The sequence below is a fragment of the Piliocolobus tephrosceles genome, chromosome 13 (assembly GCF_002776525.5).
Source record: "Piliocolobus tephrosceles isolate RC106 chromosome 13, ASM277652v3, whole genome shotgun sequence".
NCBI lineage: Eukaryota > Metazoa > Chordata > Mammalia > Primates > Cercopithecidae > Piliocolobus > Piliocolobus tephrosceles.
The window spans coordinates 17353562-17374675 of record NC_045446.1 but is presented as its reverse complement, the minus strand read 5'-3'; the positions used below and the strand labels follow the sequence as shown (position 1 = coordinate 17374675).

General features: G+C 51.7%; 2 protein-coding genes across 38 annotated transcripts in view; one reads left to right on the top strand and one right to left on the bottom strand.

Moving 5' to 3' along the window:
• Positions 1-14414, top strand: part of MADD (MAP kinase activating death domain) — a 63487-nt gene extending 49073 nt beyond the window's left edge. For 12 of the 37 annotated variants that reach the window (XM_023215655.3, XM_031933945.1, XM_031933942.1 and 9 more), the window contains 7 exons: positions 8254-8418; positions 8671-8743; positions 8874-8980; positions 10936-10944; positions 11130-11199; positions 13052-13098; positions 13430-14414. In XM_023215655.3, the coding sequence (XP_023071423.2) occupies positions 8254-8418; positions 8671-8743; positions 8874-8980; positions 10936-10944; positions 11130-11199; positions 13052-13098; positions 13430-13534 (576 nt within the window). In that variant the 3' untranslated portion in view covers positions 13535-14414. Of the gene's footprint in view, positions 1-8253; positions 8419-8670; positions 8744-8873; positions 8981-9650; positions 9719-10935; positions 10945-11129; positions 11200-13051; positions 13099-13429 lie in introns of those variants that run through there. The other 25 variants (XM_031933955.1, XM_031933954.1, XM_031933953.1 and 22 more) reach the window with 5 other exon arrangements.
• Positions 14415-15777: 1363 nt separating this feature from the next.
• Positions 15778-21114, bottom strand: part of MYBPC3 (myosin binding protein C3) — a 26817-nt gene continuing 21480 nt past the window's right edge. The window contains exons 26-35 of the mRNA XM_026454090.1: positions 20291-20425; positions 19453-19620; positions 18305-18393; positions 17940-18135; positions 17576-17715; positions 17197-17356; positions 16949-17085; positions 16450-16636; positions 16222-16258; positions 15778-16086 (exon numbers count right to left, since the gene is read on the bottom strand). Of these exons, the coding sequence (XP_026309875.1) occupies positions 16248-16258; positions 16450-16636; positions 16949-17085; positions 17197-17356; positions 17576-17715; positions 17940-18135; positions 18305-18393; positions 19453-19620; positions 20291-20425 (1223 nt within the window). The 3' untranslated portion in view covers positions 15778-16086; positions 16222-16247. The remainder of the gene's footprint in view (positions 16087-16221; positions 16259-16449; positions 16637-16948; positions 17086-17196; positions 17357-17575; positions 17716-17939; positions 18136-18304; positions 18394-19452; positions 19621-20290; positions 20426-21114) is intronic.

Sequence of the window (21114 nt, the reverse complement as noted above, 5' to 3'; positions counted from 1 at the left end):
ACCCCCCAAAGTGCTGGGATTACAGGTGTGAGCCACCGCGCCTGGCCCTATTTATTTTATACACATACACACACGCACACACATATAAAGATATCTATCTGTATGTAGATGATATTATCACATTGTTCATAAATCAGAATAACAGAAAATAGTACACACTGGGAAGTCTTATACTCATTCTTGTCCCCTTCCACTGAATTTTCCACTCCCCTCACCCCTTCATCCTATAGACAACCACTTTTATTAGTTTCCTTTGTAAATTCCAGTGAATTTTTTTTTTTTTTTTCTTTTTGAGACAGAGTCTTGCTCTGATGCCCAGGCTGGAATGCAATGGCATGATCTTGGCTCACTGCAACCTCCACCTCCTGGATTCAAGCAATTCTGCCTCAGGCTCACAAGTAGATGGAATTACAGACACCTGCCACCATGCCTGGCTAATTTTTTGTATTTTTTTTAGGGATGGGGTTTTGCCATGTTGGTCAGGCTGGTCTCGAACTCCTGACCTCAGTGATGCACCCACCTCGGCCTCCCAAACTACTAGGATTACAGGCGTGAGCCAGTGCCCCCGGCCTTCCAGTGGATTTTTGTGCAAACAATAAAATATGAACACAAATTCTTATTTTTCTCCTTTTTTTTTTTTTCTCTTTGAGATGGAGTCTCGATGAACACAAATTCTTATTTTTCTCCCTTCTTTTTTTTTTTTTTTTTTTCTCTTTGAGACGGAGTCTCGCTGTTTTTTTCTCAGGCTGGAGTGCAGTGGTCCAAACTTGGCTCACTGCACCCTCCACCTCCTGGGTTCAAGCAATTCTCCTGCCTTAGCCGCCCAAGTAGCTGGGATTACAGGCGCCCACCACCATGCCCAGCTAGTTTTTCTATTTTTAGTAGAGACAGGGTTTCACCATATTGGCCAGGCTGGTCTTGAACTCCAGATCTCAAGTGATCCGCCCACCTTGGCCTCACAAAGTGCTGGGATTATAGGCATAAGCCACCCCACCTGACCTATTTTTGTCCTTTCTTTCAGAAAGATAGCGCATCTTATCCATTGCTTTATTCCTTGTTTTTTTTCATTTAATATTGTCCTGGTCCTCTTCTGTATCAGTACCAAGAAAGCTTTCCCATTCGTTTTATGGCTACATGTATTCCACTGTGTGACTGTGCCTTAATTTATTTAAACAGTCAGTACATACGGATCCTTGGGTTGCTTCCAAATTTGCTGTTACTGATAGTGATACTGTGAATGATGCTGTGCTTGCTTCATTTCATACATGTGCAAGTGTGTCTAAGGGTTCCCAGAAATGAGATTGCTGGGTCAGAGGGACAATGCATTTGTAATTTTGGTTGATGGAATTCTTAAGTGTCTCATAACATGTAATACGCCCTTTGCAATTTATTTTGTTGAAGAAATTGGATCATTTGCCCTGTGGAGTCTCCTACATTCTAGATTTTTTGCTGATTGTGTCTCCCTTCTGTTAGCGTGTTTCTCTGTCACATATTTCTCATAGACTGGTAGTTCAGTTTAGAGGTTTGATCACTTTCAGATTCACTCTTCTGGGAAGAACATTTAATGAGTGGTGCTATACGCTTCCTGTTGCCTCTTATGGTCATCCCTCTCCTACTGATCGGTGGGCTCAGATGTGGGCAGTCTGATCTGCCCACCAGAAAGTTCCTCATTTGTCTTTTCTGCTTTTGCCTATGATATTTTTTGACACACATAAATTTTTTACTTGTATATAATTTTTTTTTTTTTTTTTTTTTTTGAGACAGAGTCTGTCTCTGTCACCCAGGCTGGATGCAGCGGCGCAATCTCGACTCACTGCAACCTCTGCCTCCCAGGTTCAAGCAATTCTCCTGCCTCAGCATCCCAAGTAGCTGGGATTACAGGTGCCTGCCACCACACCCGGCTAATTCTTGTATTTTTAGTAGAGATGGGGTTTTACCATGTTGGCCAGGGTGGTCTCGCACTCCTGACCTCAAGTGATCCACCCACCTCAGCCTCTCAAAGTGCTGGGATTACAGGTGTGAGCCATCACGCCTGGCTACTTTTATATAATTAAATTAATCAATAGTATCTTTTACGGCTTCTGGATTTTGAGACATAGTTAGAAAAAGCCTTACTCTCCAGGATTATAAAGGAAATTGGCCGTGTTTTCTTCATTTTTGTGTTTTTAATTCTGAAACAGACCTCTAAGTAATTTTAAGGACCAAGTACAACTCCTAAATATAAAGTAGTGAAATTTTGCTTATGTTATCTGTTCCCCTATGATTTAGCTGAATTTGATTTCCACAGTCACAGTTTTTTTAACAGGTGGTTTACCAAACAGAGGGGCTTACCCTGAAGCAGAAACATACACATCAGTGTAGTCAAGAAGGAGTGAGTCATTTTCATGTCACCCTTTAAAGTGTTAGAATTTGCCTTGTTACCTCTCGGGGCTGAGGGCTGACTCAGGACGCCTGCACCACAGTAGAAGTGCCACATGACTCTTGCCCTTTTCTTTTCCTTTAAAAAAAAAAATCTCTCCAGCAGTTTCCTTGAACTACTCTTACTCTCACCACTGTAGAGGGAGCCTCATGCTAAGTCTCTGGAGTGTGGGACTGGACGCATTACCCAAATAGATGCTACTTCCTCAAAGTGGTGCCATGCCAGGGAAGAGTGCACATGGTCACTGTGACATCACCTGGCTACTGTGAGGCTATTTGATTTAGCCTTTCTCAGAGCATAGCCTGCTTTCTGCATGATCAATTGGACAGCACTTTGGGATTTTTTTTTTTTTTTTAAGACAGAATCTCACTCTGTTGCCCAGGCTGAAGTGCAATGGCGCAATCTTGGTTCACTGCAACCTCTGCTTCCCGGGTTCAAGCAATTCTCCTGCCTCAGCCTCCTGAGTAGCTGGGACTACAGGCACATGCCATCATGTCCGGCTAATTTTTGTATTTTTAGTAGAGATGGGGTTTCACCATGTTGGCCAAGCTGGTCTCGAACTCCTGACCTCAGGTGATCCGCCCACCTCAGCCTCCCAAAGTGCTGGGATTACAGGTGTGAGCTGCCACGCCTGGCCAAGGAAGATTTTTTTTTTTTTGGTGATAGAGTCTTGCTCTGTCACCCAGGCTTTAGTGCAGTGGCACAATCTTGGCTCACTGCAACATCTACCCACCGAGTTCAAGTGATTCTACCTCAGCCTCCCGAGTAGCTGGGACTACAGGCACGCATCACCACGCTCGGCTAATTTCTGGTATTTTTAGCAGAGATGAGGTTTTGCCATGTTGGCCAGGCTGGTCTTGAACTCCTGGCCTTAAGTGATCTGTCTACCTTGGCCTCCCAAAATGCTGGGATTACAGGTGTGAACCACCATACCCGGCCAAAGATTTTTTGTTTTTTTTTTTTTTGAGACAGTCTTGCTTTGTTGCCCAGGCTGGAGTGCAGTGGTGCGATCTCAGCTCACTGCAAGCTCCGCCTCCCGGGTTCACACCGTTCTCCTGCTTCAGCCTCCCAAGTAGCTGGGACTACAGGCACCCAACACTTTGCCCGGCTAATTTTTTGTGTTTTTAGTAGAGACACAGTTTCACCGTGTTAGCCAGGATGGTCTCAATCTCCTGACCTCATGATCTGCCCACCTCGGCCTCCCAAAGTGCTGGGATTTCAGGTGTGAGCCACTGCACCCGGCCGCCAAAGATTTTAAAAAACTTTTTATTGCACTTTTTTTAGTTACAAAAGTAAAACAGTATGTGCTATAAATGTTTCAAACCACGCAGAAGTTAAAAAATAAAAGTTTACTCCCTCTCAATCCTTTGTCCCAGAGGTAACCACTATTAAAGAGTTTCGTGTGACTCCTTTCAGATTATTGAAAATGCATATTTGTGTAAATATAATTTATTTATATGGAATTTTGTTTTGGCACTTGTGGAAGTGGTATCAAATTACAAATATTAGGCCGGGCGCAGTGGCTCACATGAGCCTGTAATCCCAGCACTTTGGGAGGCTAAGGCGAGCAGATCACCTGAGGTCAGCAGTTCCAGACTAGCCTTGCCAACATGGTGACACCCTGTCTCTCCTAAAAATACAAAAATTAGCCAGGCGTGGTGGCAGGCGCCTGTAATCCCAGCTACTTGGGAGGCTGAGGCAGGAGAATTGCTTGAACCCAGAGCGGGAGGTTGCAGTGAGCCAAGATCATGCCACTGCATTCCAGCCTGGGTGACAAAGCGAGACCCATCTCAAAAAGAAAACAACAAACAAATTACAGATATTGTTAAATAATTTGCTTTTTTCACTTAATGATATACCTTTCCATGTCTCTGTCTTTTTTTCTTTTTAGTTTAATGGATGCTTAGCCATTAGATGTTATATGGTGTAACATAATTAGTTTAACTAGTGCCTCCCACTATTTTTTTTAAAAAATATTGCTCATTAGGCCAAGCATGGTGGCTCACGCCTGTAATCCCAGTATTTTGGGAGGCCGAGGCAGGAGGATTGCTTGAGCCCAGAGTTTGAGACCAGCGTGGGCAACAGAGAGAGACCCTGTCTCTACAAAAAATTTAAAAGTTAGTCATACATGTGGTGGTGTATGTATGCCTGTGGTCCCAGCTACTGGGGATGCTGAGCTGGGAGGTTCGCTTGTGCCCAGGAGGTCAAGACCAGCCTGGGCAACATAGGGAAACCCTGTCTCCACAAAAAAATTTTAAAATAAACTAGGCATGCTAGTACATGCCCTTGTTCCCAGCTACTGGGCAGGTTAAGTGGGGAGTATCCTTGAGCCTGGGAGGTCAAGGCTTCAGTAGGCCCTGACTGCACCACTTCAGTCCAGCCTGGGTGACAGAGCAAGACCCTGTCTCAAAAATAAATAAAAAATTGCTCACTGAATATCCTTGAGCATATATTTTTGCACCCTCACATGAGAATTTCTATAGGATATAGTCCTAGACATGAAATTTTCAAGTCAAGCTTATTACATTTAAAATTTCATTAGATTTTGCCAAATTGCCATCCCAAAGACTATACCAATTTACACCTCCAACAGCCACTTAGGTGACTCTAACAGTATATTACGAGCATTTCTCTAGCCTAGAATGCTCTAGCTTAGAAATCATGTGTTCTCCTAAATGTGTTCTGCCCACCTTTACATGATGTTCTTTTTGTTGTTGTTTTGTTTTGTTTTGTTTTGTTTTTTTGAGACGAGTCTCGCTCTGTTGCCCGGACTGGAGTGCAGTGGCCGGATCTCAGCTCACTGCAAGCTCCGCCTCCCGGGTTTATGCCATTCTCCTGCCTCAGCCTCCCGAGTAGCTGGGACTACAGGCGCCCGCCACCTCGCCCGGCTAGTTTTTTTTTTTTGTATTTTTTTAGTAGAGACGGGGTTTCACCGTGTTAGCCAGGATGGTCTCAATCTCCTGACCTCGTGATCCGCCCGTCTCGGCCTCCCAAAGTGCTGGGATTACAGGCTTGAGCCACCGCGCCCGGCCTACATGATGTTCTTAAAGGATTATGAAAGGCAGAGTGGTATTGTCCATTTTCCCCCTGGAGAAAACCACAGAGTCAGACTGGGGCTAGAACTCAGGTTTCCCATTCCTACTCTGCCACTTTGACTCATTCTTCAAAGGCTTTAGAACTCCAGTAAACTCTTACACAGCAGCTTAAACCTGATAGTCTTGTGTAGTCCTTAATCACTCATCTAATATTTATGGAGCACATATTAATGTGCTAGGTAGTTTGTTGGGTGTCGGGATTATAGCAGTGAATAAGACAGACGTGATTTCTATTGCCCTTAGCATTGACAAGCTATCGGGGAAATCAAATAAATAAAGAGTATTATAAAATACGGTGAGCATTATGAAAGAAGCTCAGGGGGCAGGAGTTATGGGAATATATAGCAGAAGGCCTAGGAGCTGTGGACAGCTCCTTTGAGAAGTTGACCTTTGAGCTTAGACTTGAAGAAAGAGTAAGAGTTAATGGTTGGGGAGTGGAAGAGCAGTCAGGGATATTTGAGCTAGAACCAATACTCAGTGATGGAGTGTAGTTAGAGGGAAGAGGAAGGAGTCGGGCATCACTTCTTCATTTCAGGCTGGGGCAGCTGGGTGGATGGTGGTGCCGTTTCCTCAAATAGCAGACTTAAAAGGAGGATCTGCCCAGGAGGAGATGTTGAGTTCAGATTTGGACACAATGAGTTTGAGGTGCTACATGTGAAGCATCCAGGCATTGAGAGGCTCAGGAGCTCAGGAAGAGAGGTCTAAGATGGCAAAAGAGGTAAGAACCATCAACGTGGTAATAATCATTAGTTTCATAGTTCTGATATCTAGTAGCCAATTAGGGTACTTTCTGTGTGCCTGGCTTTGTATGCACCTTAAGTACTTTATGCACATTAGCTCATTTAGTCTTCATAGTAACTGTAGGAAGTTATTACTGTTACTATCCCCATCTCACCCGTGAGGAACTGTGAACACAGATGAACTTGTTCAGGTGGCACAGCTCAGTAATGGCAGGGCTGGAATCTAAACTCAGGCTAACTTTAGACCTGTGCCCTTCACCACTGTGCTATAATGTCTTCGGTAACATTTGAAGCCTTAAGAACAGATAACTGGCTGGGTACAGTGGCTCACACCTGTAATCCCAGCACTTTAGGAGGCCGAGGCAGGCAGATCATGAGGTCAGGAGATCGAGACCATCCTTACTAACACAGTGAAACCTTGTCTCTACTTAAAAAAAAAAAAAAAATTAGCCGGGCATGGTGGCGTGCACCTGTAGTCCCAGCTACTCGGGAGGCTGAGGCGGGAGAATGGCGTGAACCTGGGAGGCGGAGCTTGCAGTGAGCTGAGATCGCACCACTGCACTCCAGCCTGGGCGACAGAGCAAGACTCTGTCTCAAAAAAAAAAAAAAGAACGGATAACTTCACCTGAAAGAGACTGTTGAACAGAAGGTGTCAAAGATATTTGCTTTTTAATTTATATCATCCTGTATTGTATCATTTTTGTGCAGTAGGCACTGTTCATGTGTCACTTGTATAATTAATTTTTTAAAATATTTTTATAGAGCCGGGCGCGGTGGCTCACGCCTGTAATCCCAGCACTTTGGGAGGCCGAGGCTGGCGGATCACGAGATCAGGAGATCGAGACCATCCTGGCGAACACGGTGAAACCCCGTCTCTACTAAAAATACAAAAAAATTAGCCGGGCGCGGTGGCGGGCGCCTGTAGTCCCAGCTGCTCCGGAGGTTGAGGCAGGAGAATGGCGTGAACCCAGGAGGCGGAGCTTGCAGTGAGCCGAGATCGCGCCACTGCACTCCAGCCTGGGCGACAGAGAGAGACTCCGTATCCAAAAAAAATATATATATATATATATATATATTTTTTATAGATAAAGGGTAGAGCCAGGATTAGAAAGTACATCAGCTCCATTTTTCTCCTTGGTTAAGTCTGTCATGATCTCCTGCCTTTGTGTTTGTCAACAAAGCTGATTCCTGAGGTCATAAGATGGAGGTATGAGATCTCCTCCAAATACTTTAAGTCCATAGAGCACATAAAAGGTAAATAAATAACTAGGCTTGGTGCGGTGGCTCACACCTGTAATCCCAGCACTTTGGGAGGCGGAGACGGGCGAATCACTTGAGGTCTGGAGTTCAAGACAGGCCGGCCAACATGATGAAACCCTGTCTCTACTAAAAATACAAAAATTAACCAAGCATGGTGGTGTGTGCCTGTAGTCTCAGCTACTCAGGAGGTTGAGGCAGGAAAATCGTTTGAACCCATGAGGCAGAGGTTGTAGTGAGTCGAGATGGCACCACTACACTCCAGCCCGGGCAACAGAGTGGGACTCCATCTCAGAAAAAAAAAAAAAAAAACTATAGCCAGTGTGATGGTGTGCACCTGTAGTCCCCTGCTACTTTAGGGGCTGAGGCAGGAAGATGACTTGAACCTGGGAGGTCAAGGCTGCAGTGAGCTGAGATGGCACCAGTGCACTCAAGCCTGGGGGACAAAGTGAGACCCTGTCTCAAAAAAAAAAAAAAAGCAATAAATAACTGATTGATTTGTACCTCCTCACTTATACACAGGTTCTTCTAATGACTCTATCTCTTCCACCAATCCTTGTAGCAGGCAGCATGTCAGTAGTTCTGTTTTGTGTCTCCAGCTAGGGACACCGTGAGTGTAAGGCAGAAAACCTGACCATGGAGATGCTGCAGGGCCAGTTATCCCACCTTTCCCTGTAGGAAACAGTTTAGGAAGAGGCTGTCAGAGACAGGAACCACTGAGCCGCTTTGTGCACTTCTCCAGGTGTGCGATGACTGTGTGGTGTTGCGTAGTAACATCGGAACAGTGTATGAGCGCTGGTGGTATGAGAAGCTCATCAACATGACCTACTGTCCCAAGACCAAGGTGTTGTGCTTGTGGCGTAGAAATGGCTCTGAGACCCAGCTCAACAAGTTCTATACTAAAAAGGTACCCAGGATCTGTGTTTGGGTTGGGGCTAGGGTAGGCATTGAAGACCAAATAGTGAGTTTATCTTTGGGAAGTTAAAATTCCAAAACCCATGTCTGGAGCCACACTTCTGTCTCCAGCTGTTGGGTGGGGTACCTAAAGCTGTCTTGGAGGTCCTGGTGTCAGCCCAAGCCTTCAGTGGCCGTTACAGAGCAGTGGGTGGGGAACCCTGGACAGCCCCCATGATGGGACCGCTCTCCCCCTGTGCCACAGTGTCGGGAGCTGTACTACTGTGTGAAGGACAGCATGGAGCGCGCTGCCGCCCGACAGCAAAGCATCAAACCCGGTGAGGAGAGTTTTTCCTGAGAGTGTCTTCCCTGTTTCCACCAGTCCTTCTGAGTGTCAGGGGCCTGGCAGGAAGTCAGGGGTGGGATTCCCACCACACCAGTGAGCTGATAGCCCCTCCCTCACTACAGGACCTGAATTGGGTGGCGAGTTCCCTGTGCAGGACATGAAGACTGGTGAGGGTGGCCTGCTGCAGGTCACTCTAGAAGGGATCAACCTCAAGTTCATGCACAATCAGGTAGGTGCGAGCAGCAGCACGAAGCTCCCTGTAAAAAGGACCAATGTCTAGGCCCCCAGTACTTCCCCAGCAAAGCATGAGAGAGGGCCCTCTGGAGCTAGAGGGAGAACTGGAGCAGCTGGACCCAGGAAAGAAATCCCAGGGGAGGGCACAGTGACGTTGGCGACCACCTGGCGCTGTGAAGATGCACCAGGGAGCCTGCGGGGGAGGCTGGGCAGGAGCGAGGCCGGGTGGCCACGCTGCCCCATCCGTTGGACTCCACACAGTGTGAGTGGGAGCGTCTCACTTGGCCCTTCCCCTGCAGTGTCTCTGCCTTCCTCTATTCCCAGGGTATGCTTCTGCTTGGTGGTTTTGCTTTGAGAGTCTAGAATGGCCGATCTCCTTGTGTCTTTCTGGTGTGCGTGCAGCTTGCGTGTGCGTGTGTACGTGCCTGTGTGTAAGTAGCTTGTATCTGTCCTCTCTGGAGTGTGTTTATTTGCCTTTTTCTTCTGCGGATTCTTCTTCCGTTCTTTTCCTTCCTCTGAGTATTCCCACTCTGTCCCCTGCTCCACAGGCCCCATTCCCCTTCTTTTGATTGGGAAGCAGTTCTGGATACATATTTCCCTCATTGTAATTCCACCATAGGAGCTGACTTTTTTTTTTTTTTTTCTCTCTTGGTCTTTTAACACAGTGTTACCTTTTTCTCTCAGTGGACATTCCTTAAGCTAATTCCTTTCTGAGGCCAGCGCATCATCCCAGGTCCGTTCACAGCTCTGACTCCTCACACAAGTGCCTTCCCTCCTCTTTCCCTGATGTCTGGGTTGCTCTCCCTGAGGCTCTGAGCCAGACCCGAATGTGTGAAGCCCCATAGCCCCTGGCCAGGCCGCAGACCCTCAGGGGAGGTGGATGCCTGACTGACGTGGCTGTCTCCCTCCCTCCGCTAGCCGTTGTAGCCCTCTTCCAGGAACGTAGCTGGGCAGCTTTAGTTTAACAGGAAACAGCTGCCCAGGCTGCCAGCAGCCCCTTAGTGTATTTTCAATCTAGGACTTAGGGCGGTAGCCAACCCCAAAGACCTTAGGACCAGCCCAGAGAAGGGTCTACCTAAGTGCTTTTCTGGACCACAAAGGTATCAGTATTTCTTGAGGAGCAGGCTCCTGACCACATTTTAGTGCTGTGGCCTCCCTGTCTGAAGATGAGATCTTGCTAAGCAACGCCCAGGTGCTCTGCCCTGTTCCTCGTCCTGCCCTTGGCACAGCCCCTCTGGGCAGCCATCCAAGCCAGTCTGTGGTTGAAGGCTTGGCCCCTAGAAGATAGATTGTGCAGAGAAAGGGAGGAAAGCCCAGCTTCTCAATCTCACCTCACAGTTAATAATGAGATAGCAACCTGCCTCTCTTCTGCCACACAGTGGTCAGTTGGACTGGAAGGGGCAGCAGACCTCCTGGTGGAGCTGTGCAGTCTGGGGTGAATGGGAAAAGCACAGGCTTTGGTGTCAGGACATGCTTGGATTTGAAGCCCAGCTTCCACGTTCGTGGGCAGAGAAACTTTCTGATCCATAGTTTCCTCATGTAGAAAATGGGGGTAATACTATATACTGTGTCATGTAGGCGCAGGGATTAGAAATCGTATTTGTAAACCCCAAGTATGTGCTCAGCAAGTGGTAGCTGATATTATTGTCACCACATACCTCTTGGGAGATCCTGGATCCTGTTTCAAGGAGGATGCCAACACCTCCCACCCCGAGGACAGTCTGAGGGGAGCTTTGCGCCCGTGCCAGCCCTCTGCGCCGGAGGAGGATGCATGGAAGGGTAGAGACCTGATGGGCTGAGTGGGGATCCCTGGGGCACTGTGTCTTACAAGCACTGCCCTGGGCAGAGGGTACGGGTGGGCAGCCCAGGCCAGCAGCGGGGCCTTCGGGTTGGGTTTGACCATTGAAACTAACGCCTTCATTTCTCTCCCATGCTTTCTCCTCCGGCCAGGAGCGGAAGGTACATGCCCTTTCTGCTATCTTCGCTTCTTAGCGCTTTTGAGTTGTGTGCGTGTGGATTCTTCTGTCCTCTCTTTGGGAAATAGACTTTCTTTGTGTGGGTGGGGCTGTAGCTGGGAGAGTGTGCTGTGTGGGGCAGGGGTGGAGCCTGTGGGCCTTACCCCGCCCTCCCTCCCTCTCTTGCAGGTTTTCATAGAGCTGAATCACATTAAAAAGTGCAATACAGTTCGAGGCGTCTTTGTCCTGGAGGAATTTGGTAATTACACTATTTTGCTCTTAGGTCTGGACTCACATGGCAGTAACTCAAACCTCGGAGCTCCAGAGGAGGGTCTAGGGTCAGGGAGAAGAAGAACCTCTGTAGAGAGGTCAGGAGGAGCAGGAGAGACAAGGAAGAAAAGGGACCCCTGAGATGAGAGCCGGGAAGTGGAAGGGAAAGATAGATAATGGATCACAGAAGAGCAAATGGGGCCTCAGGTGGGTTTTGAGTTTAGAGGTGGTCCTGAAGCAGCTCAGCAAAGTAGCACCACCTCCCCGTGCTGGGCCAGCCAGTGGTCAGAAAGTTTGGGATAGAGCAGACTGGTGACCCCCAAGCTCCACTACGTCTGTGTCACCTGCTGCAATCTCTCTAGCAGCCCAGTCCTCCACCCAGCCTCCCTGGCACCGCTGTGGTCTCCACCTGGCCTCTGTGCCAGACGAAGGGCACGGGGCATCGCAGGCAGACTCACTTGAGGGACAGAGGAGCCTAGCAAGACAGCTGTAGCCCGAAGCTGGGAGCCAGCGCTAGGGAGTGGTGTAGTGGGTTCTCACCCTGGGGCTTTGAGTTCCTGCTGTGTTTGTGCTTCATTCTTTTGTGCCCCTCATCGCTGCTATGAAAACCTTCGTTCTCCAGCAGGTAAAGTGACCTCGGCTCGTGCTGCCTCTCCCCAGGTCTCTGCCTTGGGCCCTGCCCTGGGTGGGTAGCTCCCTTCCACCGAACCAGCTCCTCACACTGCCAGCTCATCTCTTCCTTTCTCCCCCACCCTCTTTCTTCCCACCTTGCCTCCCCCCTCACTGGCTTACTGGACTTCCCTCCCCGTGTGCTCCCTTCTCTCTTCTGTCAGAGAGACACTTGGGGGAATCTTCCAACTCAGGAGAATGGCCTGGGCTTCTTGCTCTACCTTTGATGAGTTTATTCCCTGCTGACCCTGAGTTTCCCCAAATTCTACCTCCCAGGGTCAGAGGAAGGTACAGCCAATTCTCCTCCTGCCTTTTCTGGCCCCCAGGGAGATGCCAGGCCCCTCCACTCCCAGTCTCAAGGGGCCACGATGATGGCTGAGCCTGGGGGGCCTACTCCTTCCTCTGGCCAAGCAGAACCCCTGCATGGCTGGAGCGGGGGGACTCTCTTGCCTTCCGGGCTGTGGACATGTGTGTATTTTGCCTGATGCTCCCTGTCACCTCCCTCCCTGGGTGCTGTACTCGCCTGTCTTCTGCTGGGTGTGTTGCTCCAGAGCCCTCAGACGCTCTCCCTCACACAGGCAGGCCTGGGCTTCTCCTGCCACTCAAGGGAGGACACTGCCACGTCCTGTGGGTTTAGTATCATGTTAGCTCTTCATCCAGCCTCAAGACCCTCTCTGTAGGGGGCTGGGAATAAAGGGAACTGTGTTTAACATGACCCAATTTTCAGGCTGGTGACAAGATGAGTTCACGGGTATCTCAGCAAAGTTGGACACAAGCTAGAAACGGCTCTCTCCTCCCAGCCAAAACCTGGGAAATCCCCACGGCAGCTCCTCAGGGGCCCTGGACAGTAGCCGTGACCAGGCTGGTGAAAGGCCCATCCCTCCCATCCAGGGCTTTCAAAGAAGTGGCTAGAATCACAGCCATCAAGTAAAAGCCACTGCAGACGGCAGAGGCCTAGCTGAGGAGGCTGGGGCCATGTCCTCCCAGCCGGCAGGGTCTGGACAGAGCCTCTGGTGGCCTCTGCCCTGTCATAGCCTAAGCTGCTGCAGCCACTGTGAGAGGCCACAGAGGGGAAGGGGACCCTGACGCCGGGCGCTGCCGCCTGGGGGAGCATGGCACTACTGCTCTTAGTGTTGAACCTTCTGTTTTGTCTCTTGCCCGTCCGGTTTTAGTTCCTGAAATTAAAGAAGTGGTGAGCCACAAGTACAAGACACCAATGGTGAGTGTGCCGCTCAACCCTGATGGGCCACAGTGTGCAGGGCTCCCTGGGGACCTTCAGACAGGAGGAGGGGTGGGCACAGGGTTGAGTGGGGACCTGGTCTTGTCGCCAAAGGTTCAACTCAAGCTGAAACGGGTCTTGAGCCCTGGGAGACAGACACGCACACGTGGATCCCCTCTCCCACAGCGACAGCTTCCTTGCTTGGAGCTCACGTTTAGGCCAGAGGCCCATGTCCAGTGTTAGGGCAGGAGTTGCCCATTGGCAGATCCTCCACATGTGGAGATGCAGGAGTCTCAGTATCGTGATCCACTTGGTTTTCTCTCCCCTTTAGGCCCATGAAATCTGCTACTCTGTATTGTGTCTCTTCTCGTACGTGGCTGCAGTTCGTAGCAGTGAGGAAGATCTCAGAACCCCACCCCGGCCTGTCTCTAGCTGATGGAGAGGGGCTACGAAGCCGCCCCAGCCCAGGGCACGCCCCGGCCCCTTTCTGTTCCCAAGTGCACGATGCTGCTGTGACTGAGGAGTGGACGATGCTTGTGTGTCCTCTGCAAGCCCCTACTGTGGCTTAGTTGGTTACCGGTTATGTGTCCCTCTGAGTGTGTCTTTGAGCGTGTCCACCTTCTCCCTCTCCACTCCCAGAAGACCAAACTGCCTTCCCCTCAGGGCTCAAGAGTGTGTGTCTGTGGGGCTGGTGTGAACTCATTATTGTGTGTCCTTGAGACATTTGTGTTATGGTTCCTTGTCCTTGTCCCTGGCGTTGTAACTGTCTACTGCAAGAGTCTGGCTCTCCCTTCTCTTTGACCCGGCATGACTGGGCACCCGGAGCAGTTTCACTCTGTGAGGAATGAGGGAACCCTGGGGCTCGCCCTCTCAGAGGAAGGGCACAGAGAGGAAGGGAAGAATTGGGGGGCAGCCGGAGCGAGTGGCAGCCTCCCTGCTTCCTTCTGCATTCCCAAGCTGGCAGCTACTGCCCGGGGCCCGCAAGCGTGGGCTGCTGCCTGCTACAGCCTTCGTCACTGCAGTGGAACAGCGAATTCCCTGTGGCCTGCCGCGCCTTCGGCATCAGAGGACGGAGTGGGCGAGGCTCGTGGAGTCCCAGGGACCGCTGGCTCTTCTGCCTGAGCATCAGGGAGGGGGCAGGAAAGACCAAGCTGGATTTGCACATCTGTGTCTGCAGGCTGTGTCTCCAGGCATGGGGTGCCAGGAGGGAGAGGCAGCCTGGGCATGGGCAAGAGATGACTGTAAATATTTCAGCCCCACATTATTTATAGAAAATGTACAGCTGTGTGAATGTGAAATAAATGTCCTTGACTCCCTTCGGGCTCCCTGGCTGCCTTGCATTAAATGACACCTCCTCTTGGCTCAGGCCTGAGGACGGCTGTCCCTGGACTCTAAAAAGGCACCTCAGGCTGGAAGGAAGGAAGGAGATGAGGTCATCCACGTCCAAGCTTTGGCACACAGAGGCCCCAGCTCCCCTGTTCTGGGCTCCCAGAGCAAGGCTGCGGGGGGAGCTTTCCTTCCCAAGCACCTGGGGGCCCTGCAGAGAGTTGGGCTGCCGTGAACTGAACGAACGGGCTGCTAGAGGGAGCAGCCAGAGGGTGTCCTCACCTGAACTGAGATTAAGTGAAAGCCAAGGCCCTGGCCCTCTCTTCCCTTACAGGTGGATATGGTCCAGAGAGGTGTGGTGACTCAGCCAGGGCCTCCCACAGGGCCCCGGACTCCTGGCCAGGAGTGTCTTCCACTGGGTAGAACTCCTAGAAGCTCCCCTGGGAGCCACCTTCATGGAATTGTCCTGGAAAAACCTGGCTGCGTTCTCAGGGAATTTCTGAGACCTGCTGGCTTCCCCCACCCAAAAGGAAACTGATGGTCGGATTTAGGGGAAGTGAGAGCAGAGTGGGGCCCTGGCCCTGACACCTTTGTGGTCCCCATGGTCCTGGGCTGGATTGGGTTGCTGTCTCCCACGGGGGATATGAGTCTGTACCAGCTGTTGGCTTATTGATGGCTGGGACCGCAAAGCCACCTAGTGCAGCTCCACCCCAGGACAATCAGCACAGATTCTGCCTCACTCCACCCCCAGGCAGCTGTGACCACAGCCCCTGGCACAAGGATCACGCTGAGTACCTAGGACCAGTTAAATGCGCTTTCTGCTGTCACAGCTCAGTTTCATCATCTGAAGATTGAATGCTGTGGGGGAAGACAGGTTCCTTCTAGTGTTAATGATTTATGAACTCAGAAACCACTGTGGGCCTGGTTTAATCATTGAGAAAACAACAAAAATATCTGCCCTCACTTTGCTGTGAAGATCAATGTCCCTGGGCTTTTTTTTTTTTTTTTTTTTCTTCTTGAGACAGAGTCTCACTCTGTCACCCAGGCTGAAGTGCAGTGGCGTGATCTCGGCCCATCGCAAACTCTACCTCCCAGGTTCAGGTGATTCTCCTGCCTCAGCCTTCCAAATAGCTGGGATTACAGGCGCGCCACCATGCCCAGCTAATTTTTGAATTTTTAGTAGAGATGGGGTTTCACCGTGTTGGCCAGGCTGGTCTGGAACTCCTGACCTCAGGTGATCGCCCGCCTCTGCCTCCCAAAGTGCTGGGATTACAGATGTGAGCCACTGTACCTGGCCATCCCCTGTGCATTTTTATGAAAACAAGCACACTGAAATTGAGTGACAAGAGTGAGTTCTCTGTGACTACATTAATCTTTTATTGCCCAGTACACATTGGGAAGACATAGCAGGCCAGGAAGGCCTGTCCCCAGACATCCTTTCTTGAGGTCACCCTCCTTTTACCCCAAAGATCCAGGAGCTTCCTTCAGGAGCCCTGTGGACCAGTCTGTGCAACACCCACTCAGACCTGCCCAACGTAACTGTCCTGCTGATCCCCCACCGCAGCCCAGGAGACACACTTGTCACATACACATCCAACAACAGGGAGGGGTTTCCCCAACTTCCCTCCAGGCTCCTGGTATGGGGCTGGCATCTGGTTGTACCTGCAACACAGGTTATCTTACGAGTGAACAGAGGCCCCCTACAGCCTCCCATTTACTGATGGCTGCCCCCGGACCGAGGGCCAGGGCTCAGCCACTGACTTGTGCCCTGGGTGTCAGGTGGTCTGGAGTACATACCTGGCCATCCCCGGGAGCCAGCCTGGTCACTGAGGCACTGCAGAAGAGGAGGCCATGTCATTGTGTCCTCCCAGCCTTCTGGAAGCTAGTACCCATCTGGACATGACAGGGTCCTTGCCCTTGCAGCCACAGCAGGTGCTTGACCCGGGACAACAGAGCAAAGCCCAGGGTCCCCACTGCTGCCCTGCTCTTCCCACCTCCCAGGCCCTGGCCCCGAGGGCTCCTCACCTCGCACCTCCAGGCGGCACTCGCACTGTGCCTCGCCCTGTAAGTTGGTGGCCCTGCAGACGTAGATGCCTCCATCAAAGGGGCAGGGCTTTCTGATCTCCAGAGTCAACACTCCCTGCTTGCTGAACATGCGGAAGCGGGCATCTTCTCCCAGGTTCAAGCCATTCTTGAACCAGGAAATCTTGGGCTACAATTAAGGTAAAGAGAGGGAGGGAAGCCATCCAGGCTGAGAGGGGACCTGGCAGGGACCCAGGGAGACGCATTTCTGTTTATACTTGGTGGGGGGTGGTCCCAAGGAGTCCCTGACTGTGCCCAAGGCTGGAAACAAACATGGAACCAACAGCCAGTACCATGGCCCTGCCCAGGAAGAGAAACCCGGTCCATACACCCCAAGGTGGAGAGAAAGCAGGGGAGACAGGCTGGGGAGAGGACTGCTCGACATCGGGGCCTATGAACCCTGCCTCCTGGTCAGCCTGGACCAGCGCCTAAAGTTCCCTACCTTGGGGCTACCCCGGACAGCACAGCAGAGCATAGTGGTGTAGCCTGCGATGACCGAGCGGTTCACCAGGGGCTGGGTGAAGCTTGGGGCCTCAGAGAAGTCCAGGGCCTTATAATTGGGTGGCACATAGGTGATGCCTGTTGGTGACAGGACTTGGTACCGAGAGGGCCACACCAAACTAGGCCCCCCTCCCTGTTCCCACGGCCTCCCTGCCCCAGCCCCTGGTGGGGAGAATGAGGGTACAGTACCTGGTCTGGGGATAAAGACAGGCTCCTTGGTGGTGGCCGCTGTGTCACTGGAACCAACCATATTCTGGCTGAAGACACGGAAGTAGTAGCCATTGCCAATGATGAGCTCTGGCACCACGCAGTGGGTGCGGCGGTAATGCTCCAAGACGGTGAACCACTCCTGGGGGCAGGGAGGAAGGGGAGGCATCTCTGGGCCAGGCCCTCCCCGATGCCGAGAGCCTCTCCTGGGTGCCCTGGGCATCTCCACCCGTACTGTGGAGGGACTCAGATCAGCAGAGGGAGGGTGAGGGGCCCGTGGTGAGGACAGTGAAGAGTGGCTGCGGCCTGGGTCTGCCAGGCCTAGGCAGGGTGCACGTGGGGACCCCAGACCCGGGCTCACCATGGTCTTCTTGTCGGCCTTCTGCACTGTGTACCCCCAGAGCTCCGTGTTGCCATCATCCTGGGGTGGCTTCCACTCCAGAGCCACATTAAGACCCCAGGCCTCAGTGACCTGGAGATCCTGGGGAGGACTTGGCTTGTCTGCGGGAGACAGACACAGTCGGGTCACCACTCTTCCTGACAGTGGGCAGGGGGACACGGGGCTCCAGGGACCCCCCGACCCCTACCAGCCAGGGCCGGGCCTGCTGGGGCACCAGACTGGAAAATGTGAGCTGTAGGTTGGGTCCCCTGGCTCAGCCCTTGGCCCCAGCAGCCCAGCTCAGGGATGGGAAACAAGGGGGCTCAAGGAGGCCTTGGCCACGCACCGACAACCTGCAGCACCAGGGTGGCCTTGTCCTCCATGTTCTCAATGCGCACCGTCACCTGGTAAGTGCCTGAATGCGCGCGGCGAGCGGCCCGGATGAACAGGATGGTGTCTGTGGGGCTGTTGCGGACGCTCACCTCCTCGCCTGCCAGGGGCTGCCCCTCTTTGGTCCAGGTCACCTGAGGCCGGGGCTTGCCCTGAGGGGAGGAAAAGCTTAACCCTGAACTTGGATCTCTCCGAGGGCCAGCTGCCACCCCCGCCTCTGGAACCTCAGATCGGGCCAGTCCTGAGACATCAGTCCACAGGACAGAAACAACACACCGTAGCCTCTCTCCCCTGGCGGACAGGGAAGGGGGCCAGTCCCACCTGGAAAGGGATGAGGAGGTTCACAGGCTCCCTGACCTTCTTCTGAATGGTCTGACGCAGGTGCCTGGGCAGCTGGAGCCGTGGCCGTTCTGTGGATACAGAGTGGGTAGCTAAGTGAGGGCCTGCCACAGTTCTGAGGGGCGCCACAGCTCCAGCCTCCCTTGAGACAAGGCCCAGAGAGCTGCAGCTAAGAAAAAAGCTGCCTGCTGGGCCCTGCACCTCCTTTAGCTCCTGCTGACACAGCAACTCCAGCCTGCCCAAGCTCAGCTGGCTTCCCTGAGCCTCACCACACTGCTTCAAGAGGCAGGGATCAGAGAGGGTAAGCAACTTGACTGAAGTCACACAGCTAGTAAGTCATAGGCCAGGGTGTAAACCTGGGCTTTTACACCCTATGCCCTGTGCTGTTTCCACTCAAGTTTGCTGCCTCCTTCCAGCTTTGAGAACCAATCCTTACAAAAGATGGACCCTCTGCTAGGACAAGAACAGAGGAATGGGAAGTGGATCCCAGAGAGACCAATCTGACGACATAGACAATACTTACCTGTTGGAGCTGAGACGCTCCTGGAAGAGAGCTTGGGTACTGTGGCTTTTATTTTCCCTGTTCCAGAACTAGGGGTCTGACATACACCAAGAAAGCCTCCCCCCGCCCCCCCCCCCTTTTTTTTTTTTGAGACGTTGTCTCACTCTGTCACCCAGGCTGGAGTGTAGTAGTGTGATCTCAGCTCACTGCAACTGCCACCTCCCGGGTCCAAGCAATTCTCCTGCCTCAGCCTCCCAAGTAGCTGGGGGACTACAGGCACCCACCACCACACCCGGCTAGTTTTTGTATTTTTAGTAGAAACGGGGTTTCACCATGTTGGCCAGGCTGGTCTCGAACTCCTGACCTCAAGTGATCTGCCTGCCTCGGCCTCTCAAAATGCTGGAATTACAAGCTTGAGCCACTGTGCCTGGCCACCCTCTCTGAACTTTTTCCCTAGGCCTAGAGCATGGATGATGGCTCCAACCCCTCCTGTCTCTGCCAGCGTTCTGGGCAGAGTGTTCTGGGCCTCCTCAAATGTCCCCACCTCCACTGGACACCAAGGGCCTGGGGTGTCAATGGCAGGTCTTGTGACTGCGCAGGTCTTGTGACTGCATGAAGGGGCACTCACGCAGGATCTCCTGCACTGTCACCGGCTCTGTGGTGGTAACAGGGGCTCCAGGCCCTGCCATGTTGTGTGCACGCACTCGAAAGAGCAGCCGGGCCCCCGTGGGCAGGTCCTTCACCAGTATCGACGTGTGCTCTGTCAGCCCCCGCAGGGCAGTCACCCACTCTGAGCCTGGGGGTGGGGAGGGACAGGCAAGGCCACAGGCTGTGTCACCACCAATACCCCATCCCCACGGCCTACTCCTCTGATAGGAATCTCCAGAATTTAAATATGTTTTTATTTTTTAAATTTTACTTGTTTGGTTTATTTTTGAGATGGAGTTTCGCTCTTGTTGCCCAGGCTGGAGTGCAATGGCGTGATCTCAGCTCACCGCAACCTCCGCCTCCTGGGTTCAAGCGATTCTCCTGCCTCAGCCTCCTGAGTAGCTGGGATCACAGGTGCCCACCACGACACCCAGCTAATTCTGTATTTTTAGTAGATATGGGGTTTCTCCATGTTGGTCAGGCTGGTCTCGAACTCGCAACCTCAGGTGATCCGCCCACTTCGGCCTCCCAAAGTGCTGGGATTACAGGCGTGAGCTGCCGTGCCTGGCCTTAAATATGTTTTTAAAATGTAGTTGCTGATTTCGCACTGCTCAAAGACGTGTTACAGTCAGCTTTACTCTGCATTTGTTTTTCACTAGGCAAGCTTTTTTTGCTTCTGAAAACAACAGGTATTTCTCTGGATGTCCTCAACTGTCGGCAAAAGTGGCCCAAAAAAACCTGACTATGGGTGAATCTGCTCAATGGCAAGGTGAGCGTGGTCTTCCTCTGGGGAGGGGCGGGGGGTGGGGGGCACTCACAGCCCTCTGGGCAGTACTCCACGCTATAGCCGTCCAGGCCTCCTGCTCCCACGCGCTCTGGGGGCCGCCACTTGAGGGAGACCGTGGTGTCAGAAACGTCCTCTACTGCCAGGTGGGTGGGTTCGCTGGGGGGACCTGGGCAGAGGAGAGGTCAGAGAGGGGTCTTAGCAAGCCTGGGGAAGCTGGAGATCCATGGCCTAGACCCCAAACTGCCCACTGGTCACATAAGGGGCACTTCCTGTTCAGCTGGCTTTTAGCCACTTTAAGGAATATTTTGTCTCCGTTACAAGACTTGTCTGTAGATTGGCTTAAAAACAAACAGCAGCAGCCAGGCATGGTGGCTCACACCTGTAATTCCAGCACTTTGGGAGGCCAAGGTGGGCAGATCACCTGAGGTCAGGAGTTTGAGACGAGCCTGACCAACATGGTGAAACTCCGTCTCTACAAAAACACAAAAATTAGCTGGGCACGATGGTGGATGCCTGTAATTCCAGCTACTCAGGAGGCTGACGTGGGAGAGTCGCTTCACTTGAACCTGGGAGGTGGAGGTTGCAGTGAGCCTAGATCGTGCCAGGACTACACTCCAGTGTGGGCAACAGAGCGAGATTCCATCAGAAAGAAAGAAAGAAAGAAAGAGAGAAAGAAAGAAAGAAAGAAAGAAAGAAAGAAAGAAAGAAAGAAAGAAAGAAAGAAAGAAAGAAAGAAAGAAAGAAAGGAAGGAAGAAAGGAAGAAAGGAAGAAAGAAAAGAAAGAAAGACAAGAAAGACAGGAAGGAAGGAAAGGAAGGAAGGAAGGAAGGAAGGAAGGAAGGAAGGAAGGAAGGA